General features: G+C 43.5%; 1 protein-coding gene across 1 annotated transcript in view; it reads right to left on the reverse strand.

Moving 5' to 3' along the window:
- Window positions 1-7,269: 7,269 nt before the first annotated feature.
- LOC122539297 (SPARC-like protein 1) overlaps window positions 7,270-22,114 on the reverse strand; it is a 19,419-nt gene continuing 4,574 nt past the window's right edge. The window contains exons 2-11 of the mRNA XM_043673992.1: window positions 21,359-21,432; window positions 18,716-18,751; window positions 15,794-16,744; window positions 14,780-15,194; window positions 13,309-13,430; window positions 11,457-11,577; window positions 10,735-10,862; window positions 9,387-9,535; window positions 8,642-8,790; window positions 7,270-7,891 (exon numbers count right to left, since the gene is read on the reverse strand). Coding sequence (XP_043529927.1) covers window positions 7,863-7,891; window positions 8,642-8,790; window positions 9,387-9,535; window positions 10,735-10,862; window positions 11,457-11,577; window positions 13,309-13,430; window positions 14,780-15,194; window positions 15,794-16,744; window positions 18,716-18,751; window positions 21,359-21,412 — 2,154 coding nt within the window. The 5' untranslated portion in view covers window positions 21,413-21,432 and the 3' untranslated portion in view covers window positions 7,270-7,862. The remainder of the gene's footprint in view (window positions 7,892-8,641; window positions 8,791-9,386; window positions 9,536-10,734; window positions 10,863-11,456; window positions 11,578-13,308; window positions 13,431-14,779; window positions 15,195-15,793; window positions 16,745-18,715; window positions 18,752-21,358; window positions 21,433-22,114) is intronic.

Raw genomic sequence — 22,114 nt, forward strand, 5'->3', positions numbered from 1 at the left:
GACAATAAATAGGTGGCGAGATCAGTGAAGTACCACCTTGAGATGTGTTCCAGAGAGAGTGCTGTCAGAAGGATTTCCTAACACCTTTGCCCACATTTCGTAGCAGGGCGGGATATTGAATGCAGGGTGGAGGTGTTTCACAAAGCTATCAACTCTCCGCACAGACAAAGCTGCAGGCACTGCACCTCCACCTGAACTGACCCCCCCCCCCCTCAGCACAGGAATCTGACACGCAAAAAACAAACCCAAAGCTCTGCGGATGCTGGAAATCCAAAACACACACTGCTGGAGAAACTCAGCAGATCTGACACCATCTGTGGAGAGAAAACAATTAATATTTCTGGTCTAATGAACTAATTGTAGCTAGGAAAAGGTTGGTATGTAAGCTGAGGATGGGGTGGGGAAAGAGGGGAAGCAATAAACAATAGGTGCAGATGGAGCCTGGAGAGAGAGAGAGAGAGAAGCAGTTAGACGGACTAAGAAATGACTGATGGTCAGCCTGAGAGAATGAATAGCTGGTAATGGGGATTGTTAGTGGTTGACATTGGGTTGTGTGGTAGCAGCCCATGTGATGACAAGGCCTGGTGTGTGTGGGGTTTGGGGCAAGGACATGAAAATTGTTGAACTCTACAGTCATCCTAACTTTGTCCCTGAATACTGCAGGATCCCTAGGTGGAAAATGAGATACTGTTCTTTGAGCTTGCACTAAGCTTCACTGCAGCAAGCTTGAGACAGAGATGTTGCTCTGGAAATATGTTGGTAGAGTAATACAGCATAGAAATACACCCTTTGGTCCAAATGATCACAAGCTGAACTCATGCTACCTGCCAGCGCTTGGCCCATATCTCACCAAATTTATCTTATTCGTGTTCAGGTCTTTGCTATAGCATTCATTTTGTCAACATGAATTGCCTATAACATGATTGGCAAACAGGAAATGTTGTATCTAAGGCACAAACATTTAAAACGTTTGGGCTATAATGCGATTGCACTGCCAATTGGAAGTGCATGATTTTTATATAGTGCGGGGTTGCACAAAAATGCAACCATCACATTATCGAAGAACTACGTGTACTTATCGACATGTCTTCTAAACATTATAACTGTACCCATATCCAACGTTTCCTCTGGAAGTTTATCCCACACATAGACCATTCCCTGTGTAAAAAAAAAAAGTTGACCCCGTCATCTTTTAATCTTTCTCCTCTCACCTTAAAAATATGTCCTCTAGTTTTGAAACCCCCACCCTAGGGAATTCACCCTATCTATCCACCTCGTGATTTTATAAACCTCTAAGGTCTCAACCTCCTACGTTCTAGTAAAAAAAAAAATGTCCCAGGCTATCTAGCCTCCCCTTATAACTCAAGATCCCCCCAATCCCAGTAACATCCAGGTCTATCTCTTCGGAACCCTCTCCAGCTTAATAATATCCTTCCTATAACAGGGAGACCAAAGCATATAATTCTCCATAACAAGTCTCACCAATGTCCTGTACAACCTCAACATTACATCCCAACTCCTTCACTCTGAGCAATGAAGGCGATATACCCTGGAAAGAATTATGTCCCTAAACCCCTCGGTCTCACTTCTCTACCACACTGTCCAAGGCCTGACTTTTAATTGTATAAGCCCTACCTTTGTTTGTTTTACTGAAATGCAATACCTTGCATTTGTCCAAATTATCTGCCGCTCCTCAACCTATTGGCCCAATTGATCAAGATTCCATTGTAATCTTGGATCACCTTCACTGTCCACCATACCCACTAATCTTGATGTCATTTGCAAACTCACTAACCATACCTCTTCTATTCTCATCCATATTGTTTTATATAAAAGTTAAACAAAAGTGGACCCAGCACCAATCCCACTGGTCACAGGCCTCCAGTCCTGAAAACAGCCCTCCACCATCACCCCTGCCTCCTGCTGTTAAGCTAATTTTGTATCCAACTGGCAAGCTCCCCCTGAATCCCATGTGATCTAGCTACTAATTAATCTACCATGGAACCTTGTCAAAGGCTAAAATCCAAGGAAACAATACCTACCGCTCTGCCCTCCCTTAATCATCTTGGTTACTTGCTCCAAAAACTCAAGTTTGTGAGACATGATTTCCCTTGCACAAAGCCATGCTGACTATCCCTATTCATTCCTCGCCTCCAAATGTAGATAAATCCTATCTTTCAGAATCCCCTCCAACAACGTACCCACCCCTGCAGTCAGACTCCCATGCCTAGTTCCCAGGCTTCTGCTTACATTCCTTCTTCAACAATTAGCCACTCTCCAGCCATTCAGCACCTTGCCCATAGTTATAGATGATACAAATATTTCTGCAATTTCCTCCCCAACCTTCCAGAGAGTCCTGGGATATACTAGATCAGATATTTTAAAGGTCAGGGCCATTTTTGCAGACAGAATAAAGGTGTCCTGTAAAACGGTGACAGAGGCAGCATTTTGTCCCCCTGGTGTAGAAGACCTCATTGTGAGCAGTGAATACTGTTGACTAGATTGAGTCGACTAGACTGCTTCACTTGGAGATATGTCTGGGGTCTTCGATACTGAGGAGGGAAAGGGTAAACAGGCAGATGTTACACCTCCTGTGGTTGAATAAAGTGTCATGAGGTGGGGGGGAGGTCTTGGGAATGAACAAGGAACATGGATCAAGGTGTCCTGGAGGGAATGGTCCCTGCAGAAGGCTGACAAGGCAGGGGAAGGGATTATCCCCTGGTGGTGACATCACACTGGAGGGGGTGAAAATTGTGGCTAATGATACTTTGGGTATGGATGCTGGTGGGACACTAGGGGGACCCTATTTGTGGGGGGGAAAAGGACAGCAGCAGCACCATCCTGATTGGCGGGCTTGATTACATAGTCAAGTTTGGAGGTGAGAGCACAGTGTGCAGTCAGCTCTGAGGGAGAGAGGTTGGAATGAATGAGGCAGGTACAGAAATTAAGGTGATCGATGTCATGTTGACAGTTCTCGAACAGATCAAGAGTAGGTAAAAGGCCAAAAGGAGGCATCTAGGTGGAGGGAGTGTGTAGGAGTTGGGTGAAGAGATCTGAGAGACGGGGAGAGGACTCTTGCCCAAAGAAATGGGCATGGAGGGGAAGGTAATGGAAAAACAGCTCAAAGTCACATTGTTCCCAAAATTCATTGAGGTGGTGGTGCCAAGGGATAAAACTGACACTATTGCTGAGTACAGAATGTTCAGAAAGTGGAAGGGCAGAAGGGATAGTAAATATACAATCAGGGGGATGGGGGGGGCTGTTTAGGAGCTCAGCAACGTCTCTGTCTCAGGCTTGCTGCAGTGCTCCAGCAAATCTCAGTGCATTCTGGAAGATCAGCACCTCATTTCCTACTTGGGAACTCTGCAGTATTCTGGACTCAATGTCGAGTTCAACAACTTCAGGGCTTGAGATACCTTCCCCCATGTCCTTACCCCAACCCCCGTACCCCAGACTTTGTTAACTCATGGGGCTTCTACCATACACAACTCATTGTCAGCCACTAACGGTCCCCATTCACCCCATTTAACTGTTCCTTGAATTGCCCAATGGCTGTACTCTCTCTCTCTCTGGGCTCCACCTACCCCACCCCACCTTCAGCAGAAACGCCAACCTTTTCCCAGTCAGTTCTGAAGAAGGCTCACTGGGCCTGAAATGTTAACTTTGTTTTTCTCTCCACAGATGCTGCCAGACCTGCTGAGTTTCTCCAGGGATTGACTGTCCTGTAGCATCTACAGCCAGCTTGCTGTCTCTCTGCTGGAGACAGGGCTGGGCAGGAGGCAGAGACTAACTCTGTACAAGGACAGGAGTGGCCCCAGTGATTACAGCCGCTCCTGTGGTAGCTCCTTCGGTGCTGGGCAGCAGCAGCTTGGTTCTGATTCTGTTTCTCAGGTCAGACTGTAGGCCCCGGCCGGGTACATCCAGGTGGGATCTTGGGGCAGTTTCAGAAATGGTTATTCTACAATCTCCAGCAGCCCCTCAGTCTGGGGCAGCTCGATGTAAGAGCAACGCTGTGGATAAAGATGGCTGCTGTCCATCCACCTCATTGATCCCAAGGTGTTTGATCATGTGAGCAGAGGCAGTCTATTGAAAGCTCTGGAGAGGATTGGCTGTCTGCCGAGCGGCCTCAGTGTGCTCTCCTGTTTTCCTGACAACACAATGGGCAAGGGCAACGCTGACAGGGCAAAACCAGAGGCCTCTGAGGTTCACAGGCAGGTCAAACTGCTGCTCCCTGGCACTGTCACCCTCTGCCATAGACTCCTGATACCTGCTGTCAATTGCCATGGGTCCCTCTAAGACTGTACAAAGATTTCAGGAGGTGTGTCTCCCCCCCCCCAGTTTTTAACACAGTCCAATCACTGCTGAGTACTACCTCTCCCTACTGACTGTCGGCTAATATTGAATGTTGCAGCAGTCGTGTGACCCAGCTGACTTCTATTGTGAGCCAATTACATTGTTCTACGTTGACACCACATTGTCAACAATATACCAATATGGTTGAGCAAAGGCAGGTTTCTGTCAAAGCTTCTGTTTTTGCACTCAGCAGGACAGTTCACAAGAATATCAATTCAAGGGAAAAACAGTTTTGTTGTGGTGTCACCACAATCTTACTAGACCATAGGGGATTCTCTCTCATTAGAGAAAGGTGACTGGTGGTGATTTAACCTGAGGGCCACCAAACCTCGGGGAAGGGAAGAGGTTGAGAAGGAGAGTCCTTCATGATAACCTCCAACCGCTGATGGGAATTGAACCCATGCTGTTGGTATCACACTGCTCTGCCAACCAACAATACGGCCAACTGAGCTAAACCGATTCCCAGAAAGGCATTTATATGCACGAGAGGAGAGTGCTGATTAGTTGGTGAATGGAATCTGCTCAAGGCATTGCCACGGAGAGTGCAGTCACTCACACTGATTGACAACTAACTGACATGTCTGTCGTTGTTTAAATTTAAACCCAAGCAGATTGACTCTGACTTGCTGTGGTCCTCCCACTTTCATCTGGTCTCCTGTACCTTGTGTACATTGATATTCCATGAGATGTTTGAACAATATTGGTTGTCCTGACTGAGTTTCCAGTTCCTGATTTTACATCTGTCCAGCTACTATGTCTCTGAGGCATCGGCCTCAGCTTCCGGATGACCAGCCAATGACATTGCCAGTACATCACTCTCTCTGTCTCAACCTGTCAATAAGGGGATTGTTGAGTAAAAATGCTCAGGAAATCAGTTCCAAAGTTTGTCATCTGTCGTGACTTCACCTGCTCCCAAAAACTGCAGAAGATGACTGACAGCAGCTTGTTTACAGTGTACACTTGTAAGACAACCAAAATTACTGGGTAATAACCAACCACAAAATCTGGGTCTTTTTAATGCTAATAAATTCTTTAAAATATCTTGTCCAAATCAGTATAGATCTTGTGATTTACTTTTGTGTTAACTGCTGCCCTTCACTTACTCCCAGTGACAAACGTGATCCTCTTTCATTGCTTTGGATGTTCATGTTTTAAGCTACTTCATTCTTTCATGGGATGTGCCTGTCCCTAGTTGCCCCTTGAGAAGGTGGGGTTGACCCGCTGCTGTCCATGTGCTGTGGGTATACCCACAATGCCCTTAGGGAGGGAATTCTAGGATTTTGACTCAGTGACCGTGAAGGAACGGTGATATGTTTCCAAGTCAGGATGGTGAGGGGGCTTGAAGGGAAACTTGCAGAGGATGGTGTTCCCGTGTGTCTGCTGCCCTTGTCCTTCTCGACGGAAGTGGCCGTGGTTCTGGAAGGTGCTATGAAACAAGTGGTCTGTGTGGTGTTGAGGATTGGAGCTGCAGCCATCCAGGCAAATGGAGAGAAATAAAGTCCAGTGCTTGGTTTGCTTTTGCCCTGACATGTTTGAAATGTGTGATGCATTTTAGTGACCTCTGACCCTCTGTTCCTCCACGCCATTTCGATTCTTCCTTTATAGGTCGGGTGTAAACCTAATCATTTCTTCCCAAAATATAATAGCTGATATTCATTGATATTGAATTTCATTTTTTAAATTTCTGCAAGTTCATTCATTTCCTCTTGTAATTTCAGTTATTTGTTGTTTGGGTGGGAGTATTGCTGACTGGCAATATTATTGCTCTTGAGAAGGTCCTGGTAAACTGCCACCTACTGTCCATGTGATATATGTACAGCCACAGCTTCACTCCTCACCATTCATAATCACCTGGGGATTATCCACTGTCTTTTTAGTTCCAAAATCTAATTGATCCCTCTGGGCCACACTTCCCAGAGGCACTGTCAATCATGTTGTGCTACTTGGGCAGGAACTGAGCAACACAGAATCCCTATAGCATGGAATCAGATCATTTGGTTCATCAAGTCCACACTGACTCTCCAAAGAGCATTCCAATCAGACCTACCACATCCCTGTAACCCACATTTCCCACAGCTAACCCATCTAGCCTACACATCCCTGAACACAATGGGCAATTTAGCATAGCCAATCCACCTAACCTACACATCATTGGATTGTGGGAGGAAACCCACACAGACATGGGGAGAATGTGCAAACTCCACACAGACAGTCACCTGAGGCTGGAATTGAACCCAGGTCCCTGGTGCTGTGAGGCAGCAGTGCTAGCCACTGAGCCACTCTACAGCTGAGAAGTTTTACTTCTTTTCCCTTCGTTTTTATTTCTGTCTTGGCCCAGTTGGCCAATCATCTCGCCACTCATCCTTACTTTAGTAAACTTTGACATTTTACATTGGCCTATTCTATCATACTTCACCAAAACCTTTTTGGAATTCTTCATGTATCCCACCTACTGTGTTATCTGTACCTACTCTCTTTGAATTAATTCAATGAAATTGGTTAAGCAAGGTTTTCTAATTTGAAAATACAGACATCTTTTTTATGGCGAGATAATTGTGGAGCTAAACCTAACTGTCTCTATTGTTCTCAGGAAGGGCTACTGGATTGGTAATGTTAACTCTAATTTCTGTTCACAGATGCTGTCAGATCTGCTGAGCCTTCCCAGCAATCTCTGTTTTTGACTCTATTGTCTTGTTTGAGAACATCTAAATTAGCACAAATCAATTAAATTGGTGATTCTGGACAATCCAGCAAAGCCATGGACCAGTGTATTTACACTCTGAATTATTTTGAGAGTCCGAAGACCACACCATCTGGGATTCTGTTACGTAAACTTCCCTTGTGTGAAGTCTGGGATCTTTACAACATTCCCAATGGAGCCATATCCAAACAATTCAATCACTCCTGAGAAAGATGTTTGTCCAAAGCATTTTATTGGAAGTAAGTAGAGTTTATCAAATAGGCTTAACAAGAGCAGACACAAGCAATCTACACAAATCAAATCAAGTTCCATTCATTACAGAAACAACTTTTTAAAATGCTCACATACATCTACAATTATATTCATATAAAAATTTGTCGAGATGGATACTGTGGTAGTGCCCTCTAATAGGGATACCCATGTCTTTGATGACCCTGTATGGATGCTACACCAAACCAAAGTGCCCTGATATTTACCAGCTAATGATGTTAATAATAGTGATGTGAATAATAGTTACTGATGTTAATAATAGTTACTGCTACAATTCTTCCAGATGTTCAACCAACCTGAGAAATTCACAAAGGTCCTTGAGGATTGGTCAGTATTTTGTAATTACCTATTCTATATAATACCAGAAAGTCTCATGCCCCCAAATGAAATGAACTTATCGAAATTTCAAAAAAAAAGGGATGTTTTTGTTTGAATATTTCCAGTGATGAAGGTGATATTAACTGTCCATCGGTAGCATCTAGATAGATCAAAGACTGTCAGATGTCCAAAACCCTCCTGAGTGCAGCTAGTCAGCATCTTAGAAGATAAAGTTGGGATTAATATCCTCTGCAACAGAAAGAATAGTCAACTTTCAATAAGAGGTTCCACTGGTTTCTTTCAATTCTATTCCTATCACCCTGAGCGAATCTTCCAACTGTGAATCCACCCAATCTCATCTCGAGTAAACGTTGGCAGCAATGATCTTTCAGCTGCTGGGGTCCTCCTCGATGGCTTTGTCACCGATTCATTGACTATTCCAATGCTCTCCTCAATAACTTCCCATTCTTCAACCTCTGCGAGTTTCAGTTTGCCCAAACTCCACAGTCTATGTCCGATCCAATCCATACATCGCATTCAACATCTTGCTTGTCCCTTTGTGTCTCATCTATTTATCCTCATGTTCAAATCCCCTTATAGCCTCTCTGTATTCCTTTTAAATTTCTACAACTTCCCAATAACTCCCACACCCACGACCCCCTCCACTAAATTATACGGTTTTCTAATTCATTTCCATCTATCAGCACCCCAACCTTAACCTTTCCAACAACCTCAGCTCAGTCCACACCCACTGAGGCCATTCCCCCCTCCTGCAACATACAGAGACTCACACACTCTTGCACAGACACACATGTAAACTCACATACACACACACACATACTGACACACACATTCTCACATCGACACACACACAAACACACACACAGAAACACATACAACACAAACTCACTCTGAACATCTTTCCCTAATGACTTCTGCTTGTGGCCTACCATCCTGTCCCCACTTATAAACCTCGGTTTACCCGATAAATGCCCCCACCTTCTTTGATGCCAAAGCACGTGCCCCATTCTCTCAGAGAGATGCCTCTGTCTTTGTCGAGGTCACAGCCTTTGAAGAAGTCTGCTGTGCAGTGTTCCAAGGGAATTAATGTGGTCCGGAGAGGTGCCAGTTCTGAGTGGGAAAGGACGCTGAAAGACAAAGGCATTAACTGTTTTGTCAGCTTCCATTTTGATTGGCTAAATGGGGAACTGTGCTCAACTGTGGTTTGACATTTGTCACTATCTAACAGTCATAGCTTTCAAGAAAGATGAACATTTGAATAAACTGAGTTTTCATGATGGACAAGTTGGCTACATCTCCAAATAGAAAATGAGGCCTAGAGATGCTGGAGATCAGAGTTGAGAGTATGGTGCTGGAAAAGCACAGCAGGTCAGGCAGCCTCTGAGGAGCATAAGCCCTTCATCAGGAATGGCTTCTATAGATATCATCTAGATCTCCAAGGCAAGCAAATTACTGCGGATGCTGGAAATTTGACCAGACTCAAAATGGTAACTCTGTTTCTCTCTGCACTCACTGTGTTTGTTATAATTCTAAGGAAGGTCAGGTTAAAGGAAGCCTTCCTTCCAATAAGCTGTAATTGTAAAAGACAGATGGATCTTGATACAGAGACAACATACCCAGCTACACTCCAGGTCCTTTGCATTAATTAAATGAGTATTATCACATTAGATTCATTGATTTGAAAATTAAAAAAAACTGTCATAGAAGGTGAATCCAACTTTACCCATCAATGGGATGCTGGTCTAACTGCTGGAACTGCCAGTGAACTGGGTAGATGTACATATGGTAATTCTGATTGAAGTCATCAGAGAGCTGGGCAAGAGAGTAATCTCCAGGTTGAAGACGTTGCTCATCATCATAGATTTCCTGGATCTAGGAAAAGACGTATGGATATGATTGTCCAGTTTTGTTACTGCAGGGCATTCCACATCACAATCAGCCATGAAGGGGGTTTGGATCAGAAGGACTCCTCTGACAGTGTGTGCTGGGGCTCAGTGCCTGAATTCCCGGGGTTGGTAAAAGATTGAATATTACAAAACCAGACTTCAGCTGCTATTACAGACAGCAACTACATTGCCCTGGACCAGGAGTCACATGGAGGCTGGCAGATTCCCTTCTCTGAAGGACACCAGCGAACAGGCTTTGATGAGAATTAATGGTGGTTTCATGGTCATCATCAGTGAGGCAAGTTTTCACTTTCAGGTTTTATTAATTTCTACCTGCTGCCATGGCAGGATTTGAACTCAATTGTCCCCAGAGCTTTAGGCTGGTCTTACCGGGTTACTAACCAAACAATATTACCACGACACTAGCCGCATTGACTGCCTGATAACCAGCGAGGGACACAGAGTTGTGACAAGCCAGTACAGTGGGGGGGGGGGGAGAGCAGCTGTCTGGTTGGGGTGTCAATGGAATAGGGCTGTTAGGGGACTGACCCACAGTGAGGATGAGCTCAGGAGGATAACTCCTCATCATCCCACCCAGAGTCATCATTTCCCCAGCATGGACCTGAACCAAACAGACTGCTCCTGTCCTTGTCCATGACAGCATCCCTTCCAGATAGAAAGTACCCAAATGGAGTTACATTATTCCAGGGTCTCATTCCCACAGCGGACAGTCTGCACTTCCTAGATATTCCAGCCCACTGCCAAGTAGAAAGCTGATTTGGTCAAGTTTGAAGGGATGACCAAAACCAGGAGAAAAGTATTTAACTTTTCTCACGGAGCTGAACATAATTGGGGATTGTATTTTACCAAATCATTACCCAATTGCTCCTGGTGCTCGAATGATCCTTTAATAATGATAATGCAGATGGAGGCCATTCAAGCCATCCTCTCTATGGCAACTCTTTGAAAGATCTTCCCAATTAGTTCCCTCACCTCCCTTCTTCACCAGAAGTCCATAAATCTATCCCCGGCAAAATTTTAACCAAGTCATTTTTAAAAATTGCCACTAATTTTGCTTAAGACAATGCATTCTAGATTGTAACAGTAGACAACAGTTTCCATATTAGTGTTCAGTGCATAGAAAAATGCTGCATTGTTGTTGGAAGGATACGGAAATTCCCTTACAGCTGTTCTCTCTTTCTGAGACAGGAGGCCAGGGGATTGTTCATACACGTGGATCAGAATGTTTTTCAACCAATCGCGTAAACGTAGAGGGAACTCATTCAGTTCATTGTCCACGCATGGAGCGATGTCTGAACAGGACCAAACAAAATCAAATTTCAGTTCTCTTTTCTGTTTCACACACAATGCAAAACAAACCTCCCCAGTGATACTGCCCCATCCTGCGTTAGCTAATTAATATCTTTGCAAATAAATTGGATCAATTCAATCCTCAGTCTGCTGTTCAATGGTGCAGATGCGAACAGGTCTGTCTGATTCATGTTTGGATGTATCTTGCAGGTTCCTGTTTCAGCTACCTACAAAAGCTGTGAGCTTTATCAGTTGAACATAAAAGAAAGATTTGCATTTATATAGTGTGCTCACTGTTGTAATGTAGGAAATCCAACGAATTTTCACTCAACAAGCTAACTATCTAATTGTTTCCAGTGATGTTGCTTTCACAGTTCCAAGGTGGGAGTCAAACACTGAGTTCTAGCTCAGAGACAGGGACACTACCCACTGTACCACAAGACTTGCTGTGATGTAACTCATGCATTATTAATAACATTGCAAATATATTTTTCTAAATATGGAAGAATCAGAATAGGACAATCCATGGGTCACCATTGTATAGCGATGGTCAATAGTGATGGATTTTATTTACTTTGCAAACAATTAAAACCTACATTTGCAGGGTCCCATGTAGTCCAGGTGGATGTTATGTTCTTCCTCGGTTTCTTCAAGAAGACATTTAGAAGCAAAGAATTCACAAGGGCTTCTGTACGTCATGTTGTTCGTGCCACACACCTACAGATCAAACCAGACAATTAAACTAGATGCAATATCTTAAAGCAATCCAATTACATCAGCAATGAGAAGTCATGGACCTAAACATTCACTCTGGTTCTCTCCCCACGGATACTTCCAGACCTACCAAAACTTGCTGTTTTTCTGATGGTGATGATGGTGATTTATTGCCGGATTGATAAATTAATTGCAGGGAGGGAGGGACTTTAATTATCCAAGTATAGACCTGGATAGTTGTGGTGTACCCAGCAGAGAGGGGCAAGAGTTCCCAGGGAATGTAGGGAAGGAATTTCTGCAGCAGCTGCCCTGGGAAAGAAAGTTGTGCTAGAGAGGATTCTTGAACATGAGGTGGCCGATAAATGAAGTGAGAGAAGGAGTAGGGACAGTGATCATTGCAGGCGAAGGTTAGGTTCACTTCAGAACAAAAGACAGAGAAATCCAGAGGAAGAATAATGATCTGGAGGAAAGTCAACTTCAAGAGATAAATGGGTCTGACCCAGATAAATCAGAGTCAAGGATAAGCAGCAAAACTGGAACTGAACTACCAGCTGCCTGTAAAGATAAGGTAGTGTGGGCACATTAATGAGCTAGGCCTCAGAGTCCAGGACATAGTTTCAAAACCTGTGGATGGACCAGGACATGGAACGACTGGAAAGTGTAGGGGGAATAGTGTAGAATTTCCCAAAGAACATAGATTGAGGATTGAGCAGCCAAGCGGAGATGCAGTTTTAGTGAAGAGAATTGAGGAGTGATTCATTTTGTTAAGGAGACCATGGAGAGACAAAATGAAACTAAAGGGCACAATTTTAAAGGGCAAACTGAACTGGGTGAACCTGTACATAAATCACTGAAGGTGGCGGAATGGGGTGAGAGTGTACAAGAAGTACGGAGAATCCTGGGCTTTATTCATCAGCACTTTGACCAACAAAGCAAGGAGTTTATTCTGAATTCGTACACAACACCAGTTTGACTTCAACCAGAAGCTTCCTTCCAGCTCTGAGCACTTTAGGAAGGATATGAAGACATTGGAGAGGCTGCAGAAAAGATTCACAAGGGTGTTTTTAGGGGTGAGGGACTTCAGTGATGTGGAGAGACTGGAGGAGCTTCCTTTAGGGAAGACAAGGTTGCAGCTGATAGAAGTAACAGAGGGCTTTAAAATCCTAAAGAGGTCTGATAAATGTAGAGAAACTGCTCTCACTGACACGAAGATCAAAACCTGAGGGACGCGAGGACAGAAAAGTCAGAGGGAAATTAAATGTTTTTATGGAACTGTTTGAAACAGCAGTTTTAAAAACTTTTGAAAGGGAATCAAATAAATATTTAAAAGAAAATAAAACAGGGCCATGGGAAAAATGGAAGCAGATTGTAACTAATAATATAGTTTGTTGAACAGCGCCTCCTTCTGTATGTTCGATGTAAAATTGTAAACTTTATTTCAACAAATATTTCTCAATTTTCTGTGGTTATTTTCCATTCCTTCATATTCTAACTTGTCAAAGTCTTCTCTTGAAGTGGATGCTGGATTGGTTCAGAAACGACCATGATCCTGTGTTTCTTTCTGAAACTATACTGTTCCTGGTGTGCTCTATCGCCTTCCAGTGTCACCCTGCTCAATCACCTGGGCAAACCATGGGGCCAAGGAACCAACAGCAGCAATGATGACAGTTTGAACTCCTTCTGTATCCTTGCTACTGTTTTTGGATGATGTTGAGAATGAGTAAGTATCCTTACTTGTGCTAATTCAGGAGTGTTTACAGGGCAGCTTGTCACAGCCTGGCAAACGCAAGTAGGGTTTCCAATCTCATTGATCTTACAGACCCTCCCATGTCGACAGTGCATGTTTTTACAGGAATCTGAAACAGGACACAATAAGGACTTATCAGCTCAATCAGGTTCTCATTCTTAGTGAATGTGAGAATGCAACAATCAGGCAGACATTCAGTTGTACACTGCATTCTTTCCACGATTTGGGAACAACTTTATTTTCAAACCTCACCAGTTAGTGTAAGTTAACATAAACATTTACAACCTGTATATTGACACCTGTCCTCCCTTAATGTTAGTCACTACCACAAAAGGGAGATGTCCCTCAGCACCTTACCTCAGGAGGGAGTTGTCCCTCAGCACCTTACCTCAGGAGGGAGTTGTCCCTCAGCATCTTACCTCAGGAAGGATCTGTCCTTCAGCACCTTACCTCAGGAAGGATCTGTCCCTCAGCACCTTACCTCAGGAGGGAGTTATCCCTCAGCACCTTACCTCAGGAGGGATCTGTCCTTCAGCACCTTATCTCAGGAAGGATCTGTCCCTCAGCACCTTACCTCAGGAAGGATCTGTCCCTCAGCACCTTACCTCAGGAAGGATCTGTCCTTCAGCACCTTACCTCAGGAGGGAGATGTCCCTCAGCACCTTACCTCAGGAAGGATCTGTCCTTCAGCACCTTACCTCAGGAGGGAGTTGGTATTCCTCACATCCTGATTATTCCAGAATTGGATTGCACAGGAAACACTTCTAAACACAAAGGCTGGTAGAAGTTCAGAACTCTCTTCCACAAAATTAAATCAGTTGTTAATTTTAAATCTGAGAGGGATACATTTTTGTTAAACAAAGGTATTGAGCCAAAGACAGGTATATGGAGTTAGATGACAGAAAAGCCGCAATCTCATTGAATGGTGGAACTGGCTAGAGGGGCTGAATAGCCTATTCCTATTGCTGTGTTCCTATTCCAGCATAAACCTGTGTTCTTGAGGAGGATGAGTTGGTGGAGAGATTTTGCAATGTTTGAGGAATTACAAGCAGGTAAAACATAAGTTAACAGTAATGTTCCCAGGTTCACTAGGAACCTCAACCATCATGTGGCTTGTCTTGAACATGGCTTAGCTCTGAGACTGAACACACAACCACCTCTGACCACTGTCAGAATATTCTGATGCTGTTGGGGATTGGTGTTCATGAAACTTTGAGAATAAGAGCTAGTTTGAATCTTGATATTTTCTAATCAATCTGCTCAGAGATATTATGACACATCTGTCCAGCAGTGGGACTGGAACTTGCATCTCCTGGATCAGAGGTGTAAACAATACCATAGAGATATAGAGTCATAGAGATGTACAGTAAAGCCCCTCCAGTTCAGTGTAAAGGTACAAAAAACAATTAACACTCAAATAAGTTATTATCAATAAATTTAGCCTGACGTGATACTTACTGACTTCATTTTGTATGTTATTGGTGACACTGCCGTCATCTTCACCCACTCCATCATCATTCCCAACCTGATTGATGTTAGGTCCATTGTTGTCACTGAAATTATTTCCATTAATTTCATCGTCATGGAGATTGGAATCTATGGTGTTTGCTTGATTGATATCAGCACCACTATTAACAAAGGGATTAATGATGTCATTATCCTCAGAATCAGAGACTCCATCATCATTTGAAGCCGGTAGATTGAACTCATTGAGATTCTCTTCACGGGACTGAGTGGTATCCTGTTCCTGGGAATCCAGTTCATTGTCATTGGCTTCTGCAATGTTGAGATTGGATTCTATATCATCATCATCGTTATCATTTGAAAAGGGTAGTGGGTTCATGTCCATTGTGTTGGTAGCAAGATTCTGGGTCTGCAAATGAGAAGGAAATTTCCATCAGGTTGCAGAAAGGAAGTGAACAACATGAAACAGGTTTTGTCTTGGTCATATTAACAGCTTTCTTAAAAAAAAAACAGGAATTTTTAAATTGGAAGTTTACACATTGTATTCTTGTTCTTGTTATTTGCAAATGTAAAAAACTCCAGAATCTAGAGATTGGATAAGTTCCTGCATGGACATCCAGCTGAGAATGGAAAAGGAAACAATTTGCTAATTAATGTGCGTTCTGTTACTCTGCTGCAAAGGTAAGGTTTTGTATCTTTAATGGTCCCTCATCTGATTGCTGTCAACAGAGCATGAGGCATTTGGAGATTAATTCTTATTGCAGAGATTTCTAACCATTTATAGTTTGCAGCCTCTGGGTCAGAAATAATCAACAATGAAGACTGCTTTACATCTCAACCTAAATGTGATGGGCACCAAACTGTGAATCAGAATGGATCCTCACCGGACAATAGTATAGTGTTACCAGGTGAGGAGTTCAAGGAAATTCAGCTCCTTCTTAATCATATCATTAATTGATTAATCTGTTCAACTGTCTGCCTGTAAATTGAGAAAAAAATCAAAAATACCTCATCCTGTTCAGTTTGATCATCTTCGTCCAAATTTCCATTTGACATTTGCTGATTGGCAAATTGTTCATTATTCATGTTTCCATCACGGTTCACGTCCAATCCGTGCTCAGAGATTGTGTTTTGTTGGTTCAGCCCCTTGTGGCTCTCACTGATCACAGAATCATCTTCAACGTTTGAGCCCAATGGGTCCCCTCCTTGCACAGAGTCAGTGTATGGGAGAACAGGTTGCTCTGGATTCGAAACATCAGTCTCCGATTCCTGTTCAACCCCAACATCCACAGCATTGGGATCAACACTTGGTGTAAAAGGTCCCTCATTACCTGGTAGAAAGGAGTCCTCATTATCTGGCAAAAAGGGATCGTCATAACCTGGTAGAAAGGGATCTCCATTACCTGGTAAAAAGGCATCTCCATTACCTGGTAAAAAGGGATCTCCATTACCTGGTAAAAAGGGATCTCCATTACCTGGCATGACAGGTTCAAAAGGCACATTTCCAAAGGGCATGGTCACCTGAGTATCTTCCATACTGACTGGGTCCTCAGCACTCATGCTTTCAGCATCCATTTGTGCAGCATTTACTCCCAAAACGTTTTCTCTCCACACTGGATAAGCAGGGAAGACGTTTTGATAATAAGGAAATTGGCCAGGGTTTTGGGCATTCCAGTAATATCGTTGGTTAGGATTGTAGGATGGAAATTGCTGGTTAGGATGTTGGAAAGGAAATTGCTGGTTAGGATTTTGGAAGGGAAATTGCTGGCCAGGGTAATATCCACCGCTGTTTTGTCGCCAGTTAAAGTTGTTGAAAGGAAATCCCCAGTTACGGTTGTTGTAATGTGGAAACCTTTTGTTAAAGAAGTGGTTGATAAAATTGCGTCTTGTACCATAGGGACCAAGATTTCTGTACTGAAAAGGGCTTCCAAGTGGATTTAGTTGATTGAAGTTCATATTCTGTTGTAATTACAGAATAAAGACACATTAACAAAATGTTCAATGCTTTTCAGTAAAGTCTGTTTCTACAAAAGGCTTAGTCTATGTTCAAGGAACAATTAGCACACTTTCATAATCCTTTTATTTTGAGAAAACTTTGTAAGTGCTTCACAGAGACTAAATCAAACAGACAGCGATAACCCAGGCCTTGTTGCACTAATCCATCAAATGTTGTCTCTCATTAGTTCAACATTTTTGTGCGTTCTTTGGTTTGAAAGTTCCTTACATCCTGACCATTTGCAAATGTGAGCTAATAATGACAAGGTGAGGGTTACAGTGCATCAGGAAGCAACAGTGTATCTCCTGATATTTAAGGATTGTGAAAGAAACCAAGGAATAATAGAGACAAAAAAAAACAGATGGATTAGAATCAAATCAGGTTCAGTAAAGAAATAGAGAGAGAGAGAGAGAGAGAGAAGTGCTATTAAGAAGGAGAGAAAAGAAACATGGAAACAAAAAGAACCAAGAATATTAGACAATTTAAAATGTTCACTTTTAATTGTCTAGCAACACTTTGTGGAGTGTAGGAATGATAACTTGTTCCTTTAAACAAACACACAAAATGCTGGAGAAACTCAGCAGGTCTCGCAGCATCTGTGGAGAGAGAAACAGAGTTAATGTTCTGAGTCCAATATGACTTCTCAGAAATTCATACCAGACGTGCAACATTAATTCTCTTTGTTTCAGATTCCCAGCCCCTGCAGTATTTTGCCTTCATTAATTTGTTCCCTTCTGGGGAATTGATTGTATTAAGAATTATCATATTATAAAAAGCTATTTATGTGATTGGAGGACATTTTGTCATCAGTGTTATGCAATAAATGTTCAAATCCGGAAAGTTCTGAGGAGTAACACAGAGGTAACTGAAGAAATAGTGTCTGTCCCAAACCAATACAATGGTGTCACTAAAATCAACATCATTGTGTATGGCTACATATCTGGAAATCTCAGCTGATTTGTACATTAATAATGGCCTCAGTCATCAGCACATCATTAACAGCAAGGTCCAACCTATTATCGTTTTTTTTCCCCTAATCAATCTGTTCAGAGAGATATCGAGACACTACCACTGCACCACAACAACCCCAGTCTATTATATTGCTATCTCTGTCTGCAATCTGATACCCGCCATCAGAGCTATTTTGACAGTACCTGCCCAAAGGACCCTCAGGCTAAATTGATTAGAGAAAAGAACTAAATGTACAAGATTCCTCAGGGGTTTGACAGTGGAGATGTGGAGAGGTTATTTCCCCTAGTGGGAGAATGCCAGACCAGATGGTGTATTTCATAATAAGATGGTCCACTTCAGATAGAGATGAGGAGGAATGTCTTCTCTCAGAGGGGAGTGTATCTGTGGAATTCTTTACCATAGAGGGTTCTCGAGGCTGGGTCATTATGTTCAAGGCTGAGACAAACATATTTTTAATCCCTCTGAATGTCAGTTTATCCAAAGCTCTGTTGCCTGCATTGAACCAAGTTCCTGTCACCCATTGTGCCCCATGCGTCCAATATTTAATTTAAAATTCTCATCCTGTGGTTTACACCTTTCCATAACCTCAACTCTCCTGATCTCTGAAAGCTCCCCCAGCCTTTAAACCACACCCAGCCCCAGCATCCTCGTACCTCTCTGTCTGACATGAGCTTATTGTCTTTTTCCCTCTCCATACTCTGCCGCTGCCTCAAGCTGCCTACACCACGGGTCATGGTACCCCCTCCTGAAGCATCATCCTCCTCCGGCACCTTTCCATCTTCTAGTACCTGCACTTTGGCCATGCCTTAGGTCAATCATCCTACTCACCCATTGTTTGTCACCACACGTGTTCCTGTGTCTCTGAGAAGCACCCTAACACATTTATGCAACTTTATACACTTAATGGAGAGCACATTATGAAAGGAGTCATATTGTAAGAATAATGGACCATGAGTGATTACCTCCATACTTGTCGATGCATCTCTGGTTTTCCGAACCTGTACAAATGAAAAGAAGAATAGTTGGTGACATTGTGAATTGTACAATGCAATGATCCGATTGTCTCTGTCACAGAGTAGCATTCTCTTGTTTTCAGGTTTACCTGAGGAGTCGCCTTTGGGAGTTTGGGGAAGAGTCTCCCATTGCCAAGTGCCTTCAGGACTCTCCCTGTTCTATTTGATGTTGGTCAGTTCCCTCACTGAGAATCCCCCCCCCCCACCCACTCAATAACCATCATTCCCCCCGTGTGTGGGCCTCCTTCCTGTTCCATAGAAAACGTTGTATAAAATGGACAGGTTTGTGCTTAAAACAAATTCTCCCCTTGCCCTTATATTACAACAAATTCCAAATCCTGACATAAGTGAGCATTTTCAAACCAAACTTTGCAATTAAATGTCCAATGGTGACCATCAATCCATTGTCGATTGTTGTAAAAACCCATCTGGTTCACTAGTGTCCTTACTGGGAAGGAAACTGCCATCCTTACCCACTCTAGCCTACATGTGACTCCAGACGCACAGCAATACGGGAGATTCTAATCTCCTGTCTGAAATGGCTGACTGATTTGTCCTGGCATATACCCCACTCAACCATTACCATCAAGCCTGGGGATCAACCCTGGTTCCATGGAGAGTGCAGGAGGGCATGATAGGGGCAGAACTAGGCATATCTGAAGGTGAGGTGTCAGCCTGGTGAAGCCACCAAACAGGACTACTTGCATGTCAAACAGTATCTGCAGTAAGTGATAGAGTTAAGCAATCCCACAATCAATGGATCAGATCTAAGTTCTGCAGTCTTGCCACATCCAGTCATGAATGGAGATGGACAATTAAACAACTTACTGGAGGAGGAGGCTCCACAAATATCCCCATCCTCAGTGATGGGGGAGCCCAGCACATCAGCGCTAAAGATAAGGCTGAACGATTTGCAGCAATCTTCAGCCTGAAGTGCCAAATGGATAGAATCATAGAGATGTACGGCATGGAAACAGACCCTTCATCCAACTTGTCCATGCCAACCAGTTATCCTAAATTAATCTAGTCCCACCTGCCAGCACCCGGCCCATATCCCTCCAAACCTTTCCTATTCATTTACCCTTCCAGATGCCTCTCAAATGTTGCAATTTGTACCAGCCTCCACCACTTCCTCTGGCAGCTCATTCCATACACGTACCACCCTCTGTGTGAAAAAGGTGCCCCTGAGGTCTCTTTTATATCTTTCCCCTCTCACCCTAAACCTATGCCCTCTAGTTTTGGACTCCCCCCACCCCAGGGGAAAGTACTTGTCTATTTACACTATCCATGACCCTCATAATTTTATTTTAGGATGGCATGGTATCTTAGTGGTTAGCACTGCTGCCTCACAGTGCCAAGGATCCCAGGTTCAAGTCCAGCCTCGGGTGACTGTCTATGTGGAGTTTGCACGTTCTCCCCGTGTCTGCGTGGGTTTCCTCCGGGTGCTCTGGTTTCTTCCCACAGTCCAAAGATGTGCAGGTCAGGTGAGTTGGCCATGCAAAACTGCCCATAGTGCTCAGGGATGTGTAGGGTAGATGCAATAGTCAGGGGGAAATGTAGAGTGATAGGGTAGAGGAATGGGTCTGGGTGGGTTACTCTTCAGAGGTGTGGACTTGTTTCCATCCTGTAGGGATTCTATGATAAACCTCTATAAGTCTCCGACACTCCAGGGAAAACAGCCCCAGCCTATTCAGCCTCTCCCTATAACTCAAATCCTCCAACCCTGGCAACATCCCCATAAGTCTTTTCTGAACCCTTTCAAGTTTCACAACATCCTTCCTATAGCAGGGAAACCAAAATTGAATGCTGTATTCCAAAAGTGGCCTAACTAACGTACTGTACAGCTGCAACATGACCTCCCAACTCCGATACTCAATGCTCTGACCAATAAAGGAAAGCATATCAAACACCTTCTTCACTATTTCATCTACCTGCGACTCCACTTTCAGTGATCAAACTTGTCCTCCTCCAGTGATCCCCAACATTACAGATACCAGTCTTCAGCCAATTCAGATCATGCCACGGGATATAAAGAAATCGTTGGATATTGTAAAAGCTATGGGCCCTGACAACATTCCAGCAATAGTACTGAAGGCTAGTGCTCTGAAACTTGCTGCTCCCCTCGCCAAGCTCGTCCAGTACAGTTACAACATTGTCACCTTCCTGCCAGTGTGGATAATTGTCCAGGTATGTCCTGCACATAAAAAGCAGGACAAATTCAAACCAGCCAGTTACCATCTCATCAGTCTACTCTTGATCATCAGTAAAGTGATGGAAGGTGTCATCTACAGTGCCATCCACTAGCACCTGCTCAGCAATAATGCCCTCCCTAAGAGCATTGTGGGTCTACCTACAGCACATGGACTGCAGTGGTTCAAGAAGGTAACTCACCCCCACCTTCTCAAGGGGCAACTAAGGACGGGGCAATAAATGCTGGGCCCGGCCAGTGATACCTCGTCCCATGAGTGAATATGTTAAAAGTTATCGGCTTTATACCTTGTCCAAGAACAACAAACATCATTCAAAATAAAGTTTGCAGATTATTTCTAATTTATTTTGAGCAGCTTCTTATTTTGAAAAGGGGATACTTACAGGAATGGCCAACGCCACAACCACCAGGCACAAGGTCAAAACCACAGTTTGCATCTTTCTGTGCGGATTAGGATCTGGAAAGCAAGAACTGGGTTCATTCGAGATCACGGTGCGAAATGCGAATTGGACAATGGTTCAGAACAGTCACTTGCCCTGTTGTTAGACCATAAGACATAGGAGCAGAAATTAGGCCATTCAGCCCATCGAGGCTGTTCTGCCATTAAATTATGGCTGATAAGTTTCTCAACCCCATTCTCCCGCTTTCTTCCCGTAACCTTTGATCCCATTGATACTCAAGAATCTATCTCAGTCTTAAATATCCTCAATGACCTGACCTCCACAGTCTTCTGATTATATTCTGTTTGTGCAGACTCTGGTATACAGCTCCTACAGAGGAAAAGATTAATGTGGCAAAATACCCAACAGAGGTAGCATCAAAAGACTCATTGGAAAGGAGATTTTGAGTAGGGTAGGGGATGGAGGGGAAGGGAGAAATGGGGAGGTGGAGAATAAGGAAGGAGAATGAGAAGGGAGAATGATGAGAGGAAGGGGAACTAGAAAGAGGGGAAAACTAGATCAAGGATTTGGGGAAAGGGGTAAACAAAATATTGGTGAAAGAAACTGAGGGTATTTAAAGAAGAGAAAGTAATAGAGGGATTGAGGGGGGGGGGGGGGGTGAATTGGGAGTGACAGAAATGGAAGGGTTGGAGGATGTGGATGGCATTACAGAACAGTGGAGCGTGGGACCCTGAAGGA

Source organism: Chiloscyllium plagiosum, chromosome 32 (assembly GCF_004010195.1).
Source record: "Chiloscyllium plagiosum isolate BGI_BamShark_2017 chromosome 32, ASM401019v2, whole genome shotgun sequence".
NCBI classification, from domain to species: Eukaryota; Metazoa; Chordata; class Chondrichthyes; order Orectolobiformes; family Hemiscylliidae; genus Chiloscyllium; species Chiloscyllium plagiosum.